General features: G+C 39.1%; 1 protein-coding gene across 1 annotated transcript in view; it reads left to right on the top strand.

The window, feature by feature from the left end:
• Positions 1-1,975: 1,975 nt before the first annotated feature.
• The window catches only part of colec12 (collectin sub-family member 12), a 58,398-nt gene continuing 42,538 nt past the window's right edge, over positions 1,976-17,835 (top strand). The window contains exons 1-2 of the mRNA XM_041802835.1: positions 1,976-2,722; positions 9,229-9,279. Coding sequence (XP_041658769.1) covers positions 2,716-2,722; positions 9,229-9,279 — 58 coding nt within the window. The 5' untranslated portion in view covers positions 1,976-2,715. The remainder of the gene's footprint in view (positions 2,723-9,228; positions 9,280-17,835) is intronic.

The raw sequence follows: 17,835 nt of genomic DNA, 5'->3' as shown, positions 1-17,835 counted from the left end.
ACACTGTGAAAAGCAAGCTGGTGAGCTCTGTAAACATTCAGCAGATAATCTGTGATCTCTCATTTTAACATCCCTGTGTGACGTCAGCAGAATGTCAGGATCTAAAGTCAGATCATGTCATGATTTGCCATCAGTTCAGTGTTGGATCTGGCAATTTAACATCTGCATTTGACTTTAACCCTACTGCCTGTTGTGCAGCGAGTACCACTGGGATTCCTCTGCTCTTGTTTCTGGTGGATTATTGTTGTTTTTGATGTTAGACACTTCTGCACCATGGGTGAAGCTTTCCACTGAGTTTCCTACTTGCTGCCTGTGGCAAGGAGTTCTACAAGAAAGGTTGGTGAACTGATTCTCATGAAAGAATGTTTTCCAATTTGGCAGTTGTCTTCTAGCTCCATACAAAACAAACAAACAAAAAAAAAAAAACAAAAAAAACAAACAAACACTTGACTCTGCTCCAGGTGTCCAATACAAAGTGTTACTCTTAAATAATTATGAAAAGTACATTACATCGTGTCACCAATTTTAATTGTAATAACTTGAAGTTTACACTCAAAGTGAAAGGAACTAGCACATTGTCTAAAATCTTCACTTTAGGAATATTTCCTATTTTTAGAAATTCATTACACAAGTATTTACACTTGCATTGCTCATGTAACATAACTCTTTAGTAGATGAAAATAATACACTGAACGAGTAAATCTCTAACACTATAAAGAAGTGTTGAGCTAAAGTCACATTGTATTAAGAAAAGTAAATCTTTAACTCAAAAAGAGTGGTTAATGACACTTAAATATTGTTATGGTACAAACTCTCCAGAGTCAAATCAACACACCATATAGACACTAAAAAGTGTCAGTAATAATAATTTGAGTATGGGAGGGGCAGAACCTTAAAAAAACAATGGGACTGGCCAAACTTACAATCTGTCACATTCATTACTGACCAATCAGAGCAGCAAAACAGACAACATAGTATGCATGCGTCGCTTAAGGGAGTGAACCACAAAGTGCAAGCTCAACAAGCAGCGGTTATTGTTGTTAACTTTTAGAGGAGCCAGTTGCTGAATCAAACTCAATCAAAGCTGGTCAGGAGGAGAGTAAAAATGTCTTCAACATCAAGAAAAGCTTCCAGTGTGGTTCTCTGCTCTTCTTTTTGTATAGACATTTTTATAGGTTCTCCTTAAACTGCAACAATATAAGTTAGCAACATGCAGTGCATTCAGAGAGCATTCAGCCCTCCTTCCTTTTTTTCATTTTTCTCATGTTGCAGCCTGATGCTACATAGAAACATTTTTATCATTAATCTACACTAAGTACTTCATGATGACTAAACAGAATTTTAGACTTTTTTTTCAAATTTGTCAAAAATATAAACCAGAAATATCACAATGAAGTGTTCAGGTGCTTCCCTTCTTTCTCAACGATGAGGATATTTTTACACCTGTGGTTAAATTAATCGATTGGCCATGATTTGGAAAGGCACACACCTCTATAGAAGGCCTCAATGCCTGCAGAGCTCATAATAGGGTGCTGAGTGTATATTAATGAGAGACAAATTATTTTTTTTACTGTAGCATTCGGCTGCAATAGAAAATGAAAAAAATGATGGGGGTTTGAATACTTTCTGAACGCACTACCCTGCACTACTTCACTGTCTAAAAGTATATTTGGACTTTTATACTCCTGCTATAGGTAGAACTTCATTTATGTAATTCTAACATCTCATCCCTCGTGGTTACATAAGCAGGCAACTGTTTGCCTTCAAGTTTGTTCATTTAACTTAAAATTTTGTTGCTTCCTCAAAGATTGAAATACATGCAGGAATTGTGTGCATGCTTAAAGGTTTTTTTTTTTTCACTTTAGGGAATTGCCTGCAAATGTAACTTATATATCATCACAGTATAGTTTTAGATTACTAGTTTTTGATTAACAGAAACATTTGAAAACATCGCATTTTATTTGTTTTTAGTTATCAATTTTTTGAAGCATCAAAGCAAATCAGAGTATAAAAAACCAAAGCTTTAGTAAATACAGAGAGATCATAAATCATATTTATAAAGATGCTGGATTTGATCTAAGGGAAAATGGCATGTAGCGTGACTGTTCAAACCTACTTTTTGAAATGCACATCCACACAAGCTCCACAAGTTGCTGAAACTCTCACACTGCCATACAGAGCCACTCTATACAAGTCCATACATAGCCCACATACACACACAGTGAGCAGCCAGGAGTGCAGACGGTGCGCACAGATGTGGGAACACGTGGTTTCTCCTTGCAGCCCCGCGGGCGCACCACTTCCTCTCACGTTTGGATTCCTTCACTTTTGGAGTTTCTCTGGTTGCGGCTGCGGGTACAACGGGAGTGCTGAGCTGGACTAGGATAAACCCCCACCTCTGCATCTCTCCTCACTGCCAGATAAAGAAGAAGAAAGTTTTTTTTCTCCTGCTCTTTAAACACCCACTTGCATTCAACTCATGCAGCAAACTTTATTCCTGTTTTGCTGCAGCAGCTGAGGTGTTTCACTCAAGTTACCTGCACTGTAGGAGTTCGTCCTCAGTTTACAGACTCGCGGATGGAGATTTGAGTTTTTTGCAGCTTCATTGAAGAAGTGGATTTTGGGGGAACCTGCAAAGCCAAAGTGTTGGGCTGATACCAAAGCGATGCTGTGGATGTGACTTCAAACAACAGCGGTAGAGTCCTGAACACCACAATGAAAGGTAGGCTCATTCAGTCATTAATAAGTTAAAAATGAGCTAAAATGCACATTGCAATGCCAGTGAGAATTTTTTGATTGAAGTTTTTCTGCTACAACACTCCTCCTGCACTTTCTTTGTCACTTTTGTTCCTCTTTCTGTGTGAGACGTGAGGAATGCGTGGGCTACAACTCACTACGTCTGACATCTGGATTCAATTAAAGGACTCTGTTTTGGATTTTTTGCATCTGGCTGCTGCTGCACATCAAACACAGGCTCCACTTACACAACTATTGACATCAGTGTCACACAAACACTGTGATAACTTCACCAGGAAGGCTTTTGTAATCACTTAAATATAAAGTTTTACAGGGTTTTTTTCTTGCCACTAGAGTCGGTTCAACATTTTGCCACGCACTTAATAAATCAAAATCCCTCAGGGAATCACGGAGTCAGACTAAACTCGCTTTATTGTGGTTAAACTCCGCACGCGCACCCTCACTGAGGCGCGCGCTCACACTTTACATGGACTAAAATAGACCAAGAAAAAATGAGTCATTGTGGTCAGTGGATATTAGGTCTTGATTTACATAAAGCTTTAACCTCTTGTGTGTAGGACCGTGCTAAATAAATTTGAATAGGGCACGTCACTCAGACACTTCATGAATCAGAACAGGAAGTCTTAATAATATTATATAATAACTACCAGACTCCTGCCACCTTGTGGTACATTGTAGAACAATAACACAATGCTCTCCATTGTGGGCATAGATGTAAACTGCTCACAGTAAATAAGCCGATGATGTGACTAGTAAGTTAACCACTTCCGGTTATTACTTCAAAGCTTGACTGCACTTTGAGGGAGTTAGACTTAACATTACACCATGATGTTTTGTTCCCAGGGGGCTGGAGTGGGTGAAAAAAATTAGAGCGTCTCAGTGTTTGTTTTTCATTACTACGGAAGCCTTAAGAGGGCATGCCTTTAATTTTACTCCGTTTTCCTGTGATAAAGAGAAAGATCTGAAACTTTTCTATCTCAGAATAAACGTTTTTTCAATAGTGACTTGAGATCTTTAAATTAGATTAATATCATGACAAACCCAGCATTGTTTATTGAGATGATGACAGCTAGAGGTCAAGATGTAAAGAAAAAAAAGAGGAAAAAAATAAAACCAAGAAAATCAAGGGAAAAACAACATAATAAAATATGCAGTGGATTCAAAACATATTCAGACCCTGTTCTTTTCTTCAGTTTTGATATGTTGCAACCTGATGCTACAGTCAAAAAAAAAGGTAAAAACCATTTTTATGGGGCGCAGGTGGCCCAGTGGTTAAAGGCATGTCCCATGTACGCGGACGGCCTGGGCTTGAATCCGGCCCAAGGCCCTTTACCGCATGTCTCTCCCCGCCTTTGTCCCTGTTTCTCACTCTATCCACTGTCCTCATCTATAAAATAAAGGTACAAAAATGCCAAAAAATAAATCTTAAAAAAAAAAAAAAACATTTATTCTCATCGATCTACATTCAGTACCCATCACGGTAAAGTGAAAACAGAATTTAAAGAAAAGCAGAGTAGATAAAAGATAAAAAAAATAAAATATCACTTTGACATTAGTATTCAGACCCTTTCAAAAAAACTCAAAATTTAGCTCAGAATCCTCCCATTTGATTGTCACTGAGATGTTTCTACACCTTGATTGAAGTCCGCCTAAGGTAATTTAAGGTGACTGCACTGGATGATTTGGATGGCACACACCTCACAGCTAACAATGAATATCAGAGCAAAAACCAAGCCACGAGGACAAAGAAACTGCCTGCAGAGCAAGGCCCCAGAAGCACAGTGGCCTCTGTGATTCCCAAATGGAAGAAATTTGGCATGACCTAAACTTTTCCAAGAGCTGGTTGCCCGGCCAAAGTGAGTAATCGAGGAGAATGGCCTTAGAGGTGACCAAGAACCCGATAGTCAGTCTGACTGAGCTTCAGAGATCCTGTGTGGGCTTTATGGCAGAGTTGTTGGACGGAAGCATCTCCTTAGTACAGAGCACATGAAAGCCTGCTTTCCCAGATAGGAGGAGTGCTGCGGTGATGGTTTTCCATGTGGAACTTTGTCCCATCTTCACACAGTATCTCCGGAGCTCAGTCAGAGTTCTCGGTTGCCTCTCTTACTGAGGCCCTTCTCCCACGATCGCTCAGCTTTGCCCAGCAACCACCTTGTGCCAGACAGGTTGTGCCAGACTTCTTCCATTGAGAATTATGAGAGCCACTGTGCTCTCAGGAACATTCAGTACAGCAAAACTTTTTTGTAGCCTTCCCCATATCTGTGCTTACAACAAATCTGTCTCTGAGCTCTGCATGTGGTTCCTTTGACCTCCTGGCTGTTTTCACTCTGACATGATGGGGTACTGAATGAAGATGAATGAGAATAAAAACCTATTTTCGACTGTAGCATCAGACTGCAACATAAAACTGAAAAAAATGAATGGTGTCTGAATACTTTCTGAATACACTGCATGTATAAATGTCCACCTTATACAACACTGGCATTTAAGTTACCAAAGCTTCTATAGGACCAGCATGCACCTGTATAATCTGTCATAATTTTTTAAGTAGAAACACAGAGGCAGCAGGGACCAAGATGTCTTTGTTTTCCGTTTGCCTGATTGGCGAGGATAGATAAACCACAAGAACAATGGAAAAACTTCATTTCTGAGTCAAAAGCTCCCTTGTTTTTCCTGGAACTTTAAAGCCTACATCAGTACAAGGTATTTGCTCATGAAAGCTATTTCAGTGTGTCAAAAGATGTGTGTTAAAAGACTTTTGTGTGAAATTGTTAAAAGGTTTATTCAAGTCTGTGGCATTTTGAGGTAAATTTTGCACAAATGTCAACACAATTCAAACACTGTCAGTGTTCTAGATACTGTTAATATTCATATGCATATACATTCTCTGGAATTTTGTACAGAATAAACATATTTAACTGTTTAAGACTGGAATTAAAACATGTCTTCACATGACCTGTAATATATGATTTCTATACAGTCATTTTTTGAATGCCAGGGTAGATGAACAGTGGGAATATTTGAATACCATATCTTAAAAGTGATAAAAAGTGATTTCCATTCAAGTCTTTGCCAATGTAGCACAATATGTTGGGATATTGTTTACCAAAATACAAAAACAAGCAGCTTGCTATAATCTTTTCTCTTGATCTGACCAATCCCTCTTGAGTACCAAGACCCCATATGCAACAAAATGCACCCCTGTGTCCCCAGAGCACCAAGCTTGACCCACTTTTCTACATCGGAATCTTCTTACTTTTTAACCTTTCAGGGGAAAGTGTGATGAACTCCACTTTCCCGAAATTGCTCTTGAAAAGCCAAACACACTTACCGTAACCTTTCCATTGTGATGGAACACAAGCATGTTGCTCAGTTACACAAACAGGAAACTGAGTATTGGGGGTATTGGGAAAGATGAATTCCTTAAGTAAGATGTGGTTTCATATGTTTTACAACAGTTTAGACTGTTCTTGTCACATTTAATCTCATTTTGCTCCCTAGTCGAGAGAGGTCTGCTAAAAGTCTGTGAATTCCTTCACTTTAGCCCCGGGAACTGTCTTTTTGAACATGACCAGACAACCAGTTAAGCCCTGCAAGAAACAGACAATTCATCACGGAAGGTCCTCTTAATGTTCCTGTTTTCCCTTTAAGGAGATATTTTTCTTTGATGCATTTCTTTCATGTAATCATACCTTATTGATTTTGGCCTTTATTTATTGGTAGATTTATTTTCCTGAAGGGATTTTGTGTGTGCAGTTCTCTCTGTTCTCTGTTTTCACCTGGGGAAATCAGGGGTCATGAGAAATAAAAAAATACTTGGCAAAAGGAAGAAGAACTGATGGAGAGGAGATTGCACCCTAGGCTTGACAGGTAAGACAAGGTGGGAGCTATCTGGTAAAGTGTAAGGAGAAGATGGTTTACTTCTAAGAGCTCGGCTAGAGTATGTTTGTATTTGATAAGAAGCTCTGCACACAGTAGCTGCAGTGAACTGTGAAACTGAGGTTGAAACAAGCTCTGGATTATTGTGGTTGTGCACACTTACAAAGCAATAACGAGAAAACAAACAAGCTCCGCATCCATTTATCTGCTTTTCACTAAAGCTTTAAGTATGCAAATTCCGCCATCAAGGGGCTCTCAATCAAAAAAATAACAAACCATGACAAGTAGAGATGTGCTGGACAGTGTGGCCCACTTCTGTTACTTACATCTCGTTTTGAATGAAGGATTCTTTTCAATGTACACTGCATAAGGTGCCTTTACTAAACAGTAAACCAATGTTTTAATTGGTTAAAGTTCACATAATGATGGAGAAAAGCTGTCAAAAGTGTCCTACCTCGTTCAAGCTGTAAGCAGATCTCTGATGGTAATGATTTTTTCATTGATAAAAATAACTCATTGTCGGCTCTTCCCAGTGTTCCATGGTTCCTGCTCATCGGTGTCCACTCCGACAGGGACCTCGAAGCAGAGGCTCTTCTGATCATGATAGGTCTGCAGCGCCCCTCTTCTGTGGCAGTGGTGGTCCTCCATCAAGGACCTGCACTTACTTGCCCACCAGCTCCTTAGAAACCTTGAACTGGCTCAGACAAACCTGCAATGTTGCATACTTCTTTAGATCCTTTTTGTCACCTTGAACTACTCTTAGTTTAGCAGGGTGGGTCTCTAGAACAGCTGAATGTGTGGAAGGTCCACAGCCAGTGTTCAATGTCCACCTTGTGATTTAAAGCATTCTGGGGTCGCTTGGAGTGTTGACCAAGGCCATTTTAACAGATTTTCACCCTCATCACAGGAAATTCATCTGAAATAAACAAAAAAAAAATATAGTTTCTTGTTTAATCAGTATACCTTATGGAGTGCAGTTTATGTGAGGGCTCTGGCTTCACACTGTCAGAATGAAAATACACACTAAAACTTTCTAAATAATTGAATTAAGGGTTAGGGTAAGGGTTAGGACACCAAAAGTCAAAGTAAAAAACCTGTGCTGAAAACCCTGATTTCAAATATCTTCCAAGAAAACATTCTAATGAAGCAAACTCAGCTCCTGTGGCTTGCTTAGCTGTGTAAGCTATGTAGTTAATGTAGCTATGTAGCTAAAATAGCTCATGTAGCAAACATAGCAAACACATCTTACACTGCTACAAAAACTACATAGCTTACATAGAAACATTACCTTTAGCTACATTTGCTAGAGCTCATTAAAGTTAATTTAGCTACATTGGCTAACAAAGCTAGTGTAGCTTTGTTAGCTTTAGCTAAAGCTTACGAAACTAAAGCAGGCCACTGCTTGCGTATCTAATTCTAAAACAGGTCTATACATAATTTACCCCAGGGTTAGACCTCTGACCTTTTTCTGTTTCATTTATGAAATATTGCTTAGTCTGTAATGTTAAAATTGTGGTTATTTCAAATATGTAACTGCTAGTTTTTGTTTATGAATAAAAGTTTATTTTAAATTAAATCTAAAACTGGACTGTGAAATTACAGCACCTCCGTTCTGACAGAGTTGATGTCTCACAGTAGTGGTCTGTGAGAGGGGACATCTGATATCTACATCTGCAGCCAGACTGTTTTTGTTGATTAGATGCCTCAATTCAAAATAATAAGAATATCAGAGTGGGCTGAACTGGGCAGCCTGTTTCTACCTTACTTGGAAATGTGTAGTGTAGCCACACTATTACTGTGGTCAGGAGATCAGGGATGAGGGGAGGAATATTCAAGGTCCATCACCAGTAAGCAGCACAAAACATGCATGAGATACAGCAACAGAACGGCAGCTTCTAGTGGCAGTTTCTGCCTGTGCAGTTGTGGCTAACATCCTTGTTTCTAAAGCAAACTGTTGGAAATATTACAGATAATTAGATTTTGACTAAAAGCATATTCTGTATAACATAGGAGTAGTGCTTTTTCAATGGGAAGACTGTTGATCAGGACAAGTCAGTTGTCTCTCAACCATAAGCGCTACGTTTGATCCACAGCTCCTGCAGTCACATATTGGTGGGCACGACTCTTGTCCCCAGTGCTTCATCAGTGGCATGTGAATGTTCATGCATATGACTGGGAATGAGTGGGTGTGAATGGTTAAGTATGACCCGTGTCATAAAAACTGCTTTGAGTAGACTAACTAGAAAAGTGCTATACACACGCAAGCCCTTTTTGCTAAATCCATTTATGTTGACTTCTCAGCTGGAGAAACTGTACATAATGTACCTTTAAATGGCATGTCAGAGTCTGCAGTAGCCATTGACTGCAGAGCAAGCTCTGTTTATTCATGAGATCTTGAGAGACATGGAAAACAGTTTTAAAAGGGAACTTGCCTTATTTTTTGGGGGGCAGTATTTATCCAGATGACTATGCAACCATTAGAGTAGTGCCTGAGTCTATTTGTCTATTTGTTGGCCACATTATGCCTGTTTTCATGGCTCATTACATCTTTATTTGACCAGTAATTTCTTTATTTTTGTGTTCTCCTTTCAGACGACTTTGCTGATGAGGAGGAGGTGCAGTCCTTTGGCTATAAGAGGTTTGGTAAGTAACAAATGTTTTCTTGATTTCAGGCTGTGAACTTTAAGGACCATCTTCTGTCCTTTATGACACATAAATGATGTCAACGCCTCAATTATTGCATAAAGAACATTTGCTTTAAATAATGCTTAGCTTGGCTGTAGTCCTCCCACAATAATCTCTGATGTTAAAAGGTGACCACACCTCGTTTTCCCAGGAACTTATTTTTGGCTGCAGCTTTTATTTTTATTTCTCTGTTATAACAGTCGTGAGGTACAGGGGAAAAGAAAACTCACAGCATCCTGGGTGTTCCGGCCCAGTCGAATAACTTTGCAACCTTATCAGCCTCTTAGTGTACCTTCCCTCTTCAACTCAGCAAAAACAGCACATGATAACTTTGGTCCGAAACCAAAGAAATCAGCCTGGAAATGAGCCTGCTGATTTCCTCCTGTGTCTGGGTCTCAGATCCAACTTTTCCAGACAGCTTCTTAATCTCACCCACTCATCAGCCCTTCAAAATTATGCCCTTTGACCAGATGTTGGTAGATCTCTAGCTGTGTGTATGCAGCACATTCAGAAATGTTACATTAACACATTCCTTTTGCAGATCTTCTGACATGAGCCACAGTCATTTCCTCCAAGATTTTAGCAAAATATGCAAAACTCTAAAGCGAAGTCTTTCTGCTGCTTGAAAACTGGGACTTGAAAGACTTATATCCACCATTAGGGTAACTGCGTGAAGTATGACTGACTGAAGGTACCTCTGGCTTTGGCATATTGATACATTAATCTCTGTATTCCTCAGCACTTCTTTTTGGTGGTGTCTTTTAATGAAACATGCCATAAACCTCGCCCTGAGATGCACTTGTGTTTAATATTTCAAGTAGTGATTGATCAATATTGGCAATACCACTTATATGGCAATAATACTTATTAGTAAGTTATGATGGGAGTAATTTCCAATATTTGGACCAAAGGAGACACTGATCATTTTCGGTGATTTAAATTTTAGATCCCTAACTTTCACAAAATGTTGGATTAAGCAGAGTACACAATCTGCTTGCAGGAAAAAGCTTTTCCTCCAAGAAAACATTCTAATGCAGAAAACATATTCCATATTCCTGTTAGCTGCACAAGCTATGTAGATAACTTAGCTATGTAGCTAACATAGCTAAAAATCATGAGGCTCATGGATATACTAACAAAGCTATGAAGCTAACGTTATCTGCATAAGCTATGTAGCTACGTTATCTACATAATTTATGCAGCTACAATAACCTTTAGCTTCGTTTGACAAAGGTTATTTTGCTAAAGTTTTATTAGCTACATTGGCTTACGTAGTAAAATTAACTATGTATTGTAGCTATGTTAGCTAAAGCTAAAGCTAATTTAGTAAGCCACTGTTTGCGTGTCTACCTCTAGAATGTGTCTATACATAATTTACCCCCAGGTTAGGACTCTGACCTTTTTCCTCTGTTTTATTTATGAAATGTTGCTTAGTCTGTAATGTTTGCAAATTGGTTATTTCATGAATATAACTGTTAGACTTTGTTTATGAATAAAGGTGAATTTCCACCAAACAGATCTAAATCTGGAAACTGTAAGGGCAAATAAGGGCTCTTTTGCTCTGACAGAGACGGTGTCTTACAGGAACAGTCTGCTAACAGGGCAGTCTAAGATCTACGGTCTGCAGCCAGACTGTTTTGGAGGTATTGGCAATAATCAGATTTGAGGTGGTGGTTCAGTAATGCATGATGGAAGAATCTCCCATTTATGTCCAAGTTGTTGGATTTCTTTCCACAAGTAAAACAGCAGCCTTTTGGTGTACTGATGCAGCAAGGGATGTGTCAGCCCTGATGCTAAAGCTACACTGTTAACATTAGCAATGCTAGCTATCAGCGTCTGTAATGTACATTGCAGCTTTGTCTCCTAGCTAAGTAGAGAGCTAAACACAGAGCGTCAACGTCTTAATTTCATAAATGTAACATTCTCGCTGTTACTCTCCATGTTGGTGCTTCCTCCTCTTCTGCTTCCACTCACATACCTTACCCATGCACAGATTTAACAATTAAATGGTATAAAAGCACTGAATGAGACTGGGCAAAAAGCTAGGTGTGTTTATCATATTTTTCATAATCTGATAATGGTCATCAGATAAGTGAGGCTTTGTCTCCTCTGAGTTTGTTACCTCCTCCCCCCACTACCCACCATAGTGTTCATATTGAAGGTGAATCATCACAGGGGTGTAAATATCATGGCTTTAAAAGGCAATATAAATGAGTCAGCTGTTACTCTAATGGAGTACTATTGCTGCTGCTGAAACAGTTACTTTTTCTGGCTTGGTTCTGATATTTCTAGAAAAATTCTGGTGACTTTTACTCAACTTCTTTTTGAGAAGCAAGAAGGAAAAAAGCAACATTCAAAATGCTAGAAACTCTGTCAAGATCAGTAAACCTAACTTAAATCGCTACATTTTGTTGGGCCTACTTAATAAAAGATAAATAATTGTGTTTAGACTTAGAGTTCAAAAGTTACAAACTGAAATTAAAACTGTGCTGTAATGGCACTGGCTACAATCATCAAAATCAATCAGACAGACTGAGATTCCTTCCTTTACAGTTTGATTATACACCAAGCCATCTTCAGAGACCATTTGTTTACATTCAGTATGTTCCTCACACTCTCAGACTCTGTAATTTGCTGCTTTCAGCTCTATATTTTCATCTCTGTGATTGCATAGCTGTGAAGAACTGAGCCTTCAGTGTGATGTGTATCAGTGTCTTTCCATCGCTCACTTTCTCCTGCGTCTGTCCCGGGACAGAGATCAGGTTTCAACACTTTGGGGTGAAATGGCCACAGTGATCCATCTGGTTTAAGAGGTGTTTGAGAGAATGAGTGCCCTCCAAGCACTCAGCAGAGGAATGTCAAGAAGTGTGGTGCTTTTAGAAAGTTTAAGTTAGCTGTGTTATCACAAGTTACACATAAGCATGTCTTGCTGCATCATCCCTGAACGTGATGGTTTCATTTTTTAAGCAGAGTGGGGCATGGATTTTTTCTAGAGGTTCCAAATAACTTTATACTCTAATTTCAAATGTGACTTTGGCTTAATTAGTGAATTTGATTTATTCATGATATCCAATACCATTTACTCAGCTGCTGGACCAATGGCTACAGAGCTGTAACAGAGATCATGTTTAAGGAGCATATCACCAAAAAGATTTTGACAGATTTTTAAAAACATGCTTGTTAGGTTGATTGGTGTTTCTAAATTGCCCATAGATGTGAGCGTGCCTGGTTGTTTGTCTCAGTATGTCAGCCCTGTGACTGACTGGCAAGCAGTTCAGGGTGTCCTCCCTCTTCTGCCATAAGGCAGCTGGGATTGGCTCCAGGCCCCCCATGATGCAGAATGGGATTAGCAGTCTAGATCAGTGGTTCCCATCTAGTCTAGCCTCAGGACTCACTATGACCTCCTTAATGAGAAATTGTGACCCAAATTCCACCCAAGGAAAATTTTGCATTTTGGACCTTAGATGAACCAAAACACGCTTAAACAAAGAGACAGGAGGAAATTTTGGAAAGAATACATAACCGTGGGAAGACATGCATGCATACATTAAATAATAGCACTGTTCTAATCATAATATTTAACTTTAGTCACTTTCCAGTGATCTTGATACACTGATACACAATCGTGGAAAAACAAGTTTTCTTATACAAAGATAATGAAGCCAAAGTGTAGAGATTATGAGAAAACAACCAAAATGTACTCATTTTAACATCAAAACAGAGTAAAACAGACGGTCTACACCTGTCCTCTTTGTAAAGTGTCTTGAGATGACTTTGCTTATGAACTGGCGCTATATAAACAATGACTGATTGATTGATAAAGTAAGATAAAATGTATGGATATGCCCGCTTTGCCTAAGTTTTTTTTCCCCAGGTAGATGTTTGCAACCTACTAAAAAAGCTCTGCTAACCTCTTTTGGGTCCCGATCTACCAGTTAAAAACCACTGGTCATTATAATGGGATGACAGATGGGTAGTTTAATGTGTGCATTGCTTAAGATAGACTATTATTGCGACTTACAACCAAGTGTTTGTGGTGATGAGCAGGGGTGCATTGTTGGCATGTGTTATTATTTGCTGTTAACTGAGAAATGGCAAATTTTTCTACCTCCTCAAAGGATAAGTGATATTTTTGAGGATTTCTTCCAGATTTGCAGTGTTCCCAGTCTGGTTTTTCAAAGCATAAATAAAAACAGGGGGTAAAAATGGTGAATGGAGGCACTGCAACAAAACTTTTTCCCCTTATACCAGGGATCTGCCCTTCTTCGCTGTTTCTCTTTGCTTACCGCAGTTGCATACCTATACTGTTTTTTCCTCACCCCCAGGTTTTGTTTAACTGCAGTGATGTACCACCCTAATTTCAAAAAAGTTGGGGCACTGTGTAAAATGTAAATAAAAATATAAATGCACTGATTGTCAGATCTTATAAACCCATGTTTTATTCACAGTAGCCCTTACCCTAACCCTAGAGATATTTTAAAATTTCACAAAAAGTATTAGCTCATTTTGAGAATGATGGCAGCAACACATCTCAAAATAGTAGGGACAGAGGCAACAAAAAGCTGGAAAAGTAAGTGATGCTAGTGAAAAACAGCCAGAGGAATATTTTGCAACTATAATTAGGTTAACAGGCAACAGGTCAGTAACATGACTGGGTATAAAAGGAGCATATAGGAGAGACAGAGTCTCTTTGAAGTAATCTGTAAAAACTGCATTTAAATTGTGGAGCCATTTCAGTAGAAAAGGTTCCTCAACTTTCCTGGAGAAATCTCTGTGCCAAAGAGACATGGCTGAAAGTAAATTATGGGTGCTCATGATCTTAGGGCCCTCTGTGGCACTGGATTAAAACTCACATGATTCTGTACTGGAAATCACAGCAATGGCTCAGGAACACTTCCAGAAATCATTGTCTGTCAACACAGTTCACTATACCATCCACAAATACAAGTTAAAGCTGTGTCATGCAAAGATGAAGCCATATAAAAACACGATCCAGGAATGCAGCCGTCTTCTCTGGGGTAAAGCTCATTTGAAATGGAAAGCAGCAAAATGGAAAACTGTTCTGTGGTCAGATGAATTAAAATTTGAAATTCTTTTTGGAAATCACAGATGCTGTGCCCTGTGGAATAAAAAGGGGAGGGATCATCCAGCTTGTTATCAGCGCACAATTCAAAAGCCTGCATCTGGGCAGCTTACACATCTGGAAAGATACCATCAATGCCAAAACTTGTATATAGAAGTTTTAGAGCACCATTATGCTCCCATCCAGACAGCGTCTCTTTTAGGGAAGGTCTTGCATATTTCAGCAAAACAATGCCACATCACAGACTGCATGCATCACAATAGCTTGACTTTACAGTAGAAACTGCCTGCCTGCAGTCCAGATCTTTCACAATAGAAAACATTTTGCACATCATGAAATGTAAAATCCGGTAAAGAAGATCCAGGACTGTTAAGCAGAATGGGACAACATTCCTTTCCCAAAAATCAAACATGTGGTCTACTCACTTCCCAGACATTTACAGAGTGTTGAAAAAAGAAGAGGGGATGCTACACAATGGTAAACATGGCCCTGTCTCTACTTTATTGGGATATGTTGCTGCCATCAGATTCAAACTGAGCTAATGTTTTTCATTAAATAGTAAAATATCTCATTTTCAACATCTGATATGTTGTTTATGTTCTATTGTGATTAAAATATGGATTTATGAGATTTGCAAGTCATTGTATCCTGTTTATTTACATTTAACTCAGTGCTCCAACTTTTTTAGAATTGTGGTTATAATATTGATGTCTCCATTACAGCAACAATGAAACTCAAAGACGTCTAACATCCAGTAGCATTTGACTAAAATCAGCACCCCTTTCAGTGCAGAATTATTTTTTTTTACACTTTTATTGTGTTCTGATTAAAACCCATCGTTGCATGAGTCAGTGAATGAACTTTTGAGCTGTCAGCTTAAATTTTGTAAGATTATATTCAAAAATGTTCCTTCTTTTTATCATCTGTCTGCGGTTTCCAGACATTCTTGTGTATTGGCAGAGAAATTTGTTGTCCTTCTCCTTGTTTGTCCCCGCTGTGGAGAGGAATGAGATCCTTGACTCATTTTGACATCTGCTTTCCACAAGACATCTATTATTTCACTAAGCGTGTCTCCTAACCTGAGAAGTTGCTGAGCCACTTCCTGTCTCCATACTGGAAGTTTATTCAGGGCAAACCTATATACTTGTATAGCGAGGTGGAGAGGGAGTGGGCATTATGGGCCTTCAGGGTTTGTGCTTGGGCTGTGCTGTGTCAGCAGTGTGTAGAGGAGAGAGCGGGAGGAGGGGGATGGAAAAAAGGGGAGAAAATACAACCTCAAGTGGATATGATTTCACAGAAGTTTATTTATTTCCAGATTTTGAGTCTAATTTCTCCGTAGTTGCTTATTGGTTGTTTCAGATGTGATTAACATGCTTTGTTCTTTTCAGTTCTTGGAGGAACATTTTCAGCTGAGAACTCACATTCTTTGCCTGACTTATTTTTGGGTTAGGGTGAGCAAGTGGTTTCAATTTATGGGGACTTTATTAGCAGAAAAGAATGTTTCAGGATGCCTGCCTGTTACTTAAAGCCCCCTCCAGGGCCTGCATGCATGCACTCTGTGTTGTCTCGTCCTAATGAAAGATTACTCGCTCATGTTTTTAATAAAGTGCAGAGAGAGTGAGAGAACATCATAGGATCACAAAGAAGCAGATAGAAATCTGGTCACAAAAGAAGAGAAAAAGATAAAACAACACAGAGCAGTGTAGAGCAGACTTGTTGATCTAAGTCCAGGCTTACGTCGTCTCCAGGAATGGTCTGTAACTGGTCAGTGGATGGTGGGTCAATCCTGGATTGACCAATGACAGGCAGGCAGGAATGCATCCCAGACACAGCACAAATCACTGCGTCCCAGCAGGGGCCGGGGTAAAACATGCCACGAGGATTTCTGCTGAGAGTATTAGTGGGGTGGGAGGAAAGGTCAGCTGCAGGTCAGGTGAACCATACACTAAACAGCAGTTCATTGTTAAAAGCTCCCCTTGGTACAGACAGTGATAAGAATAAGCTGAGGTTTAAAGAAGCTCATCTTAATAGCAATTAGAGGCATGAGGCAATGCTTTTAAAAGCAACTACACCAGCTGATTTTGACAAACTACCCTTATAATCATGAAGCAGTAACAAATATTTTAATGTCAAGGTAGCCAAATGTCTCTCTCTTTTAATTGTAACAGGCATTAAACAGTACTTTTCAGAACTTTTAGGCATGTTTAGGCAAAAATTGAGGCTGTCAAAAGATGATAACGGTGAGTAAGCTCACCTGAGGGCTCCACTGGGCCAAAAGGAGGATTGACACAACCCCAATAGTGCTCTGGATGCTCTGGATCCATGCATATTACCTGGAGCATGGGAAAATAATCTGTTAAAAAATTGTCAAGTCCACACCTTTATGGTAGAGTTAGAAGTGGATGTGGTATGGCCTAGGGCAGTGGTTCTCAACACGTTGGGCATCGGGACCCACCACCAACTCCTGAATGAACAATATCGACCTACATTTCAACAAACTAATATTTTCTCCAAAGAACATTAAAGTTTGTATCTTATTTAGAACAAAATGTGACTGAACAAAAAGATGGGGCAAGCATTTCAGTATAGAAACCCCACACTGATGTGGAAACATAGATTGTTTTTTATTCCATTTCCCATGATAGGTGTAAAGTTTGATTGTTTAAATGAAAAATCCACTGTTTCTTCCAAATAAAAGGAGTTAAACAGGTTTAGACCTCAAGGAAATTACCAAAATGTGCTCATCATATGGAAAAACAGTACAATAAGATGTATGAATGTTATACTTTCTTCAAGCATTTGAACAAATACATTTATTTAAATCTGTTCTATATAACACAAACAGATTACAGAGAGTATTTAGCAAGATTGCAGAAGGTGGTAGTTACTATAGTTCAATATGACTTGCTTTGGAAATCTTACTTTTGGAAAAACAGTGGGTTGCTTGATGGAGTTTTTTAAACTAAATACTGGTGATAATCAGCTAAATCAGGGAATGTGGAGGGGGCATGTTTAATTAAGAAATCTGCCTTTATGTCCGTTGATGGAAAACTGTATTTGTTGTCTGATTGACCATTATATTCACAGTCATGTGCATTAGTTCTAGGCATGTAAGGCTATATCACAGTTAAAGAAGTGCCACAACAAAAAGCAGAGTCAAGCATATGTTGAGTCATTTGGCAGTTAAGGTCAAGCTTGATGGCATTTTTTTCCAGGCCTTTTCACCCCTGGTGGTAAAAAGGCCCACACCACCAGCAGTTTTCAGGCCTCTGGGACATCCATATCACAGCCAGGGGCTAGTGGCAACCCTGCTAGGTGCTCCTGGAAAAACTGTGGCAAAAAGTCCATGATATAAGGAAGCCCAAATACAGTCTATGAACCTTAAAAATGATACAAGGTCACTGCAAACTCACACTATGTAAGGTAGTGAC

Source organism: Cheilinus undulatus, linkage group 13 (assembly GCF_018320785.1).
Source record: "Cheilinus undulatus linkage group 13, ASM1832078v1, whole genome shotgun sequence".
NCBI classification, from domain to species: domain Eukaryota; kingdom Metazoa; phylum Chordata; class Actinopteri; order Labriformes; family Labridae; genus Cheilinus; species Cheilinus undulatus.
Note: the sequence above shows the minus strand (reverse complement) of the source record. Positions and strands in the feature narration are given on the sequence as shown.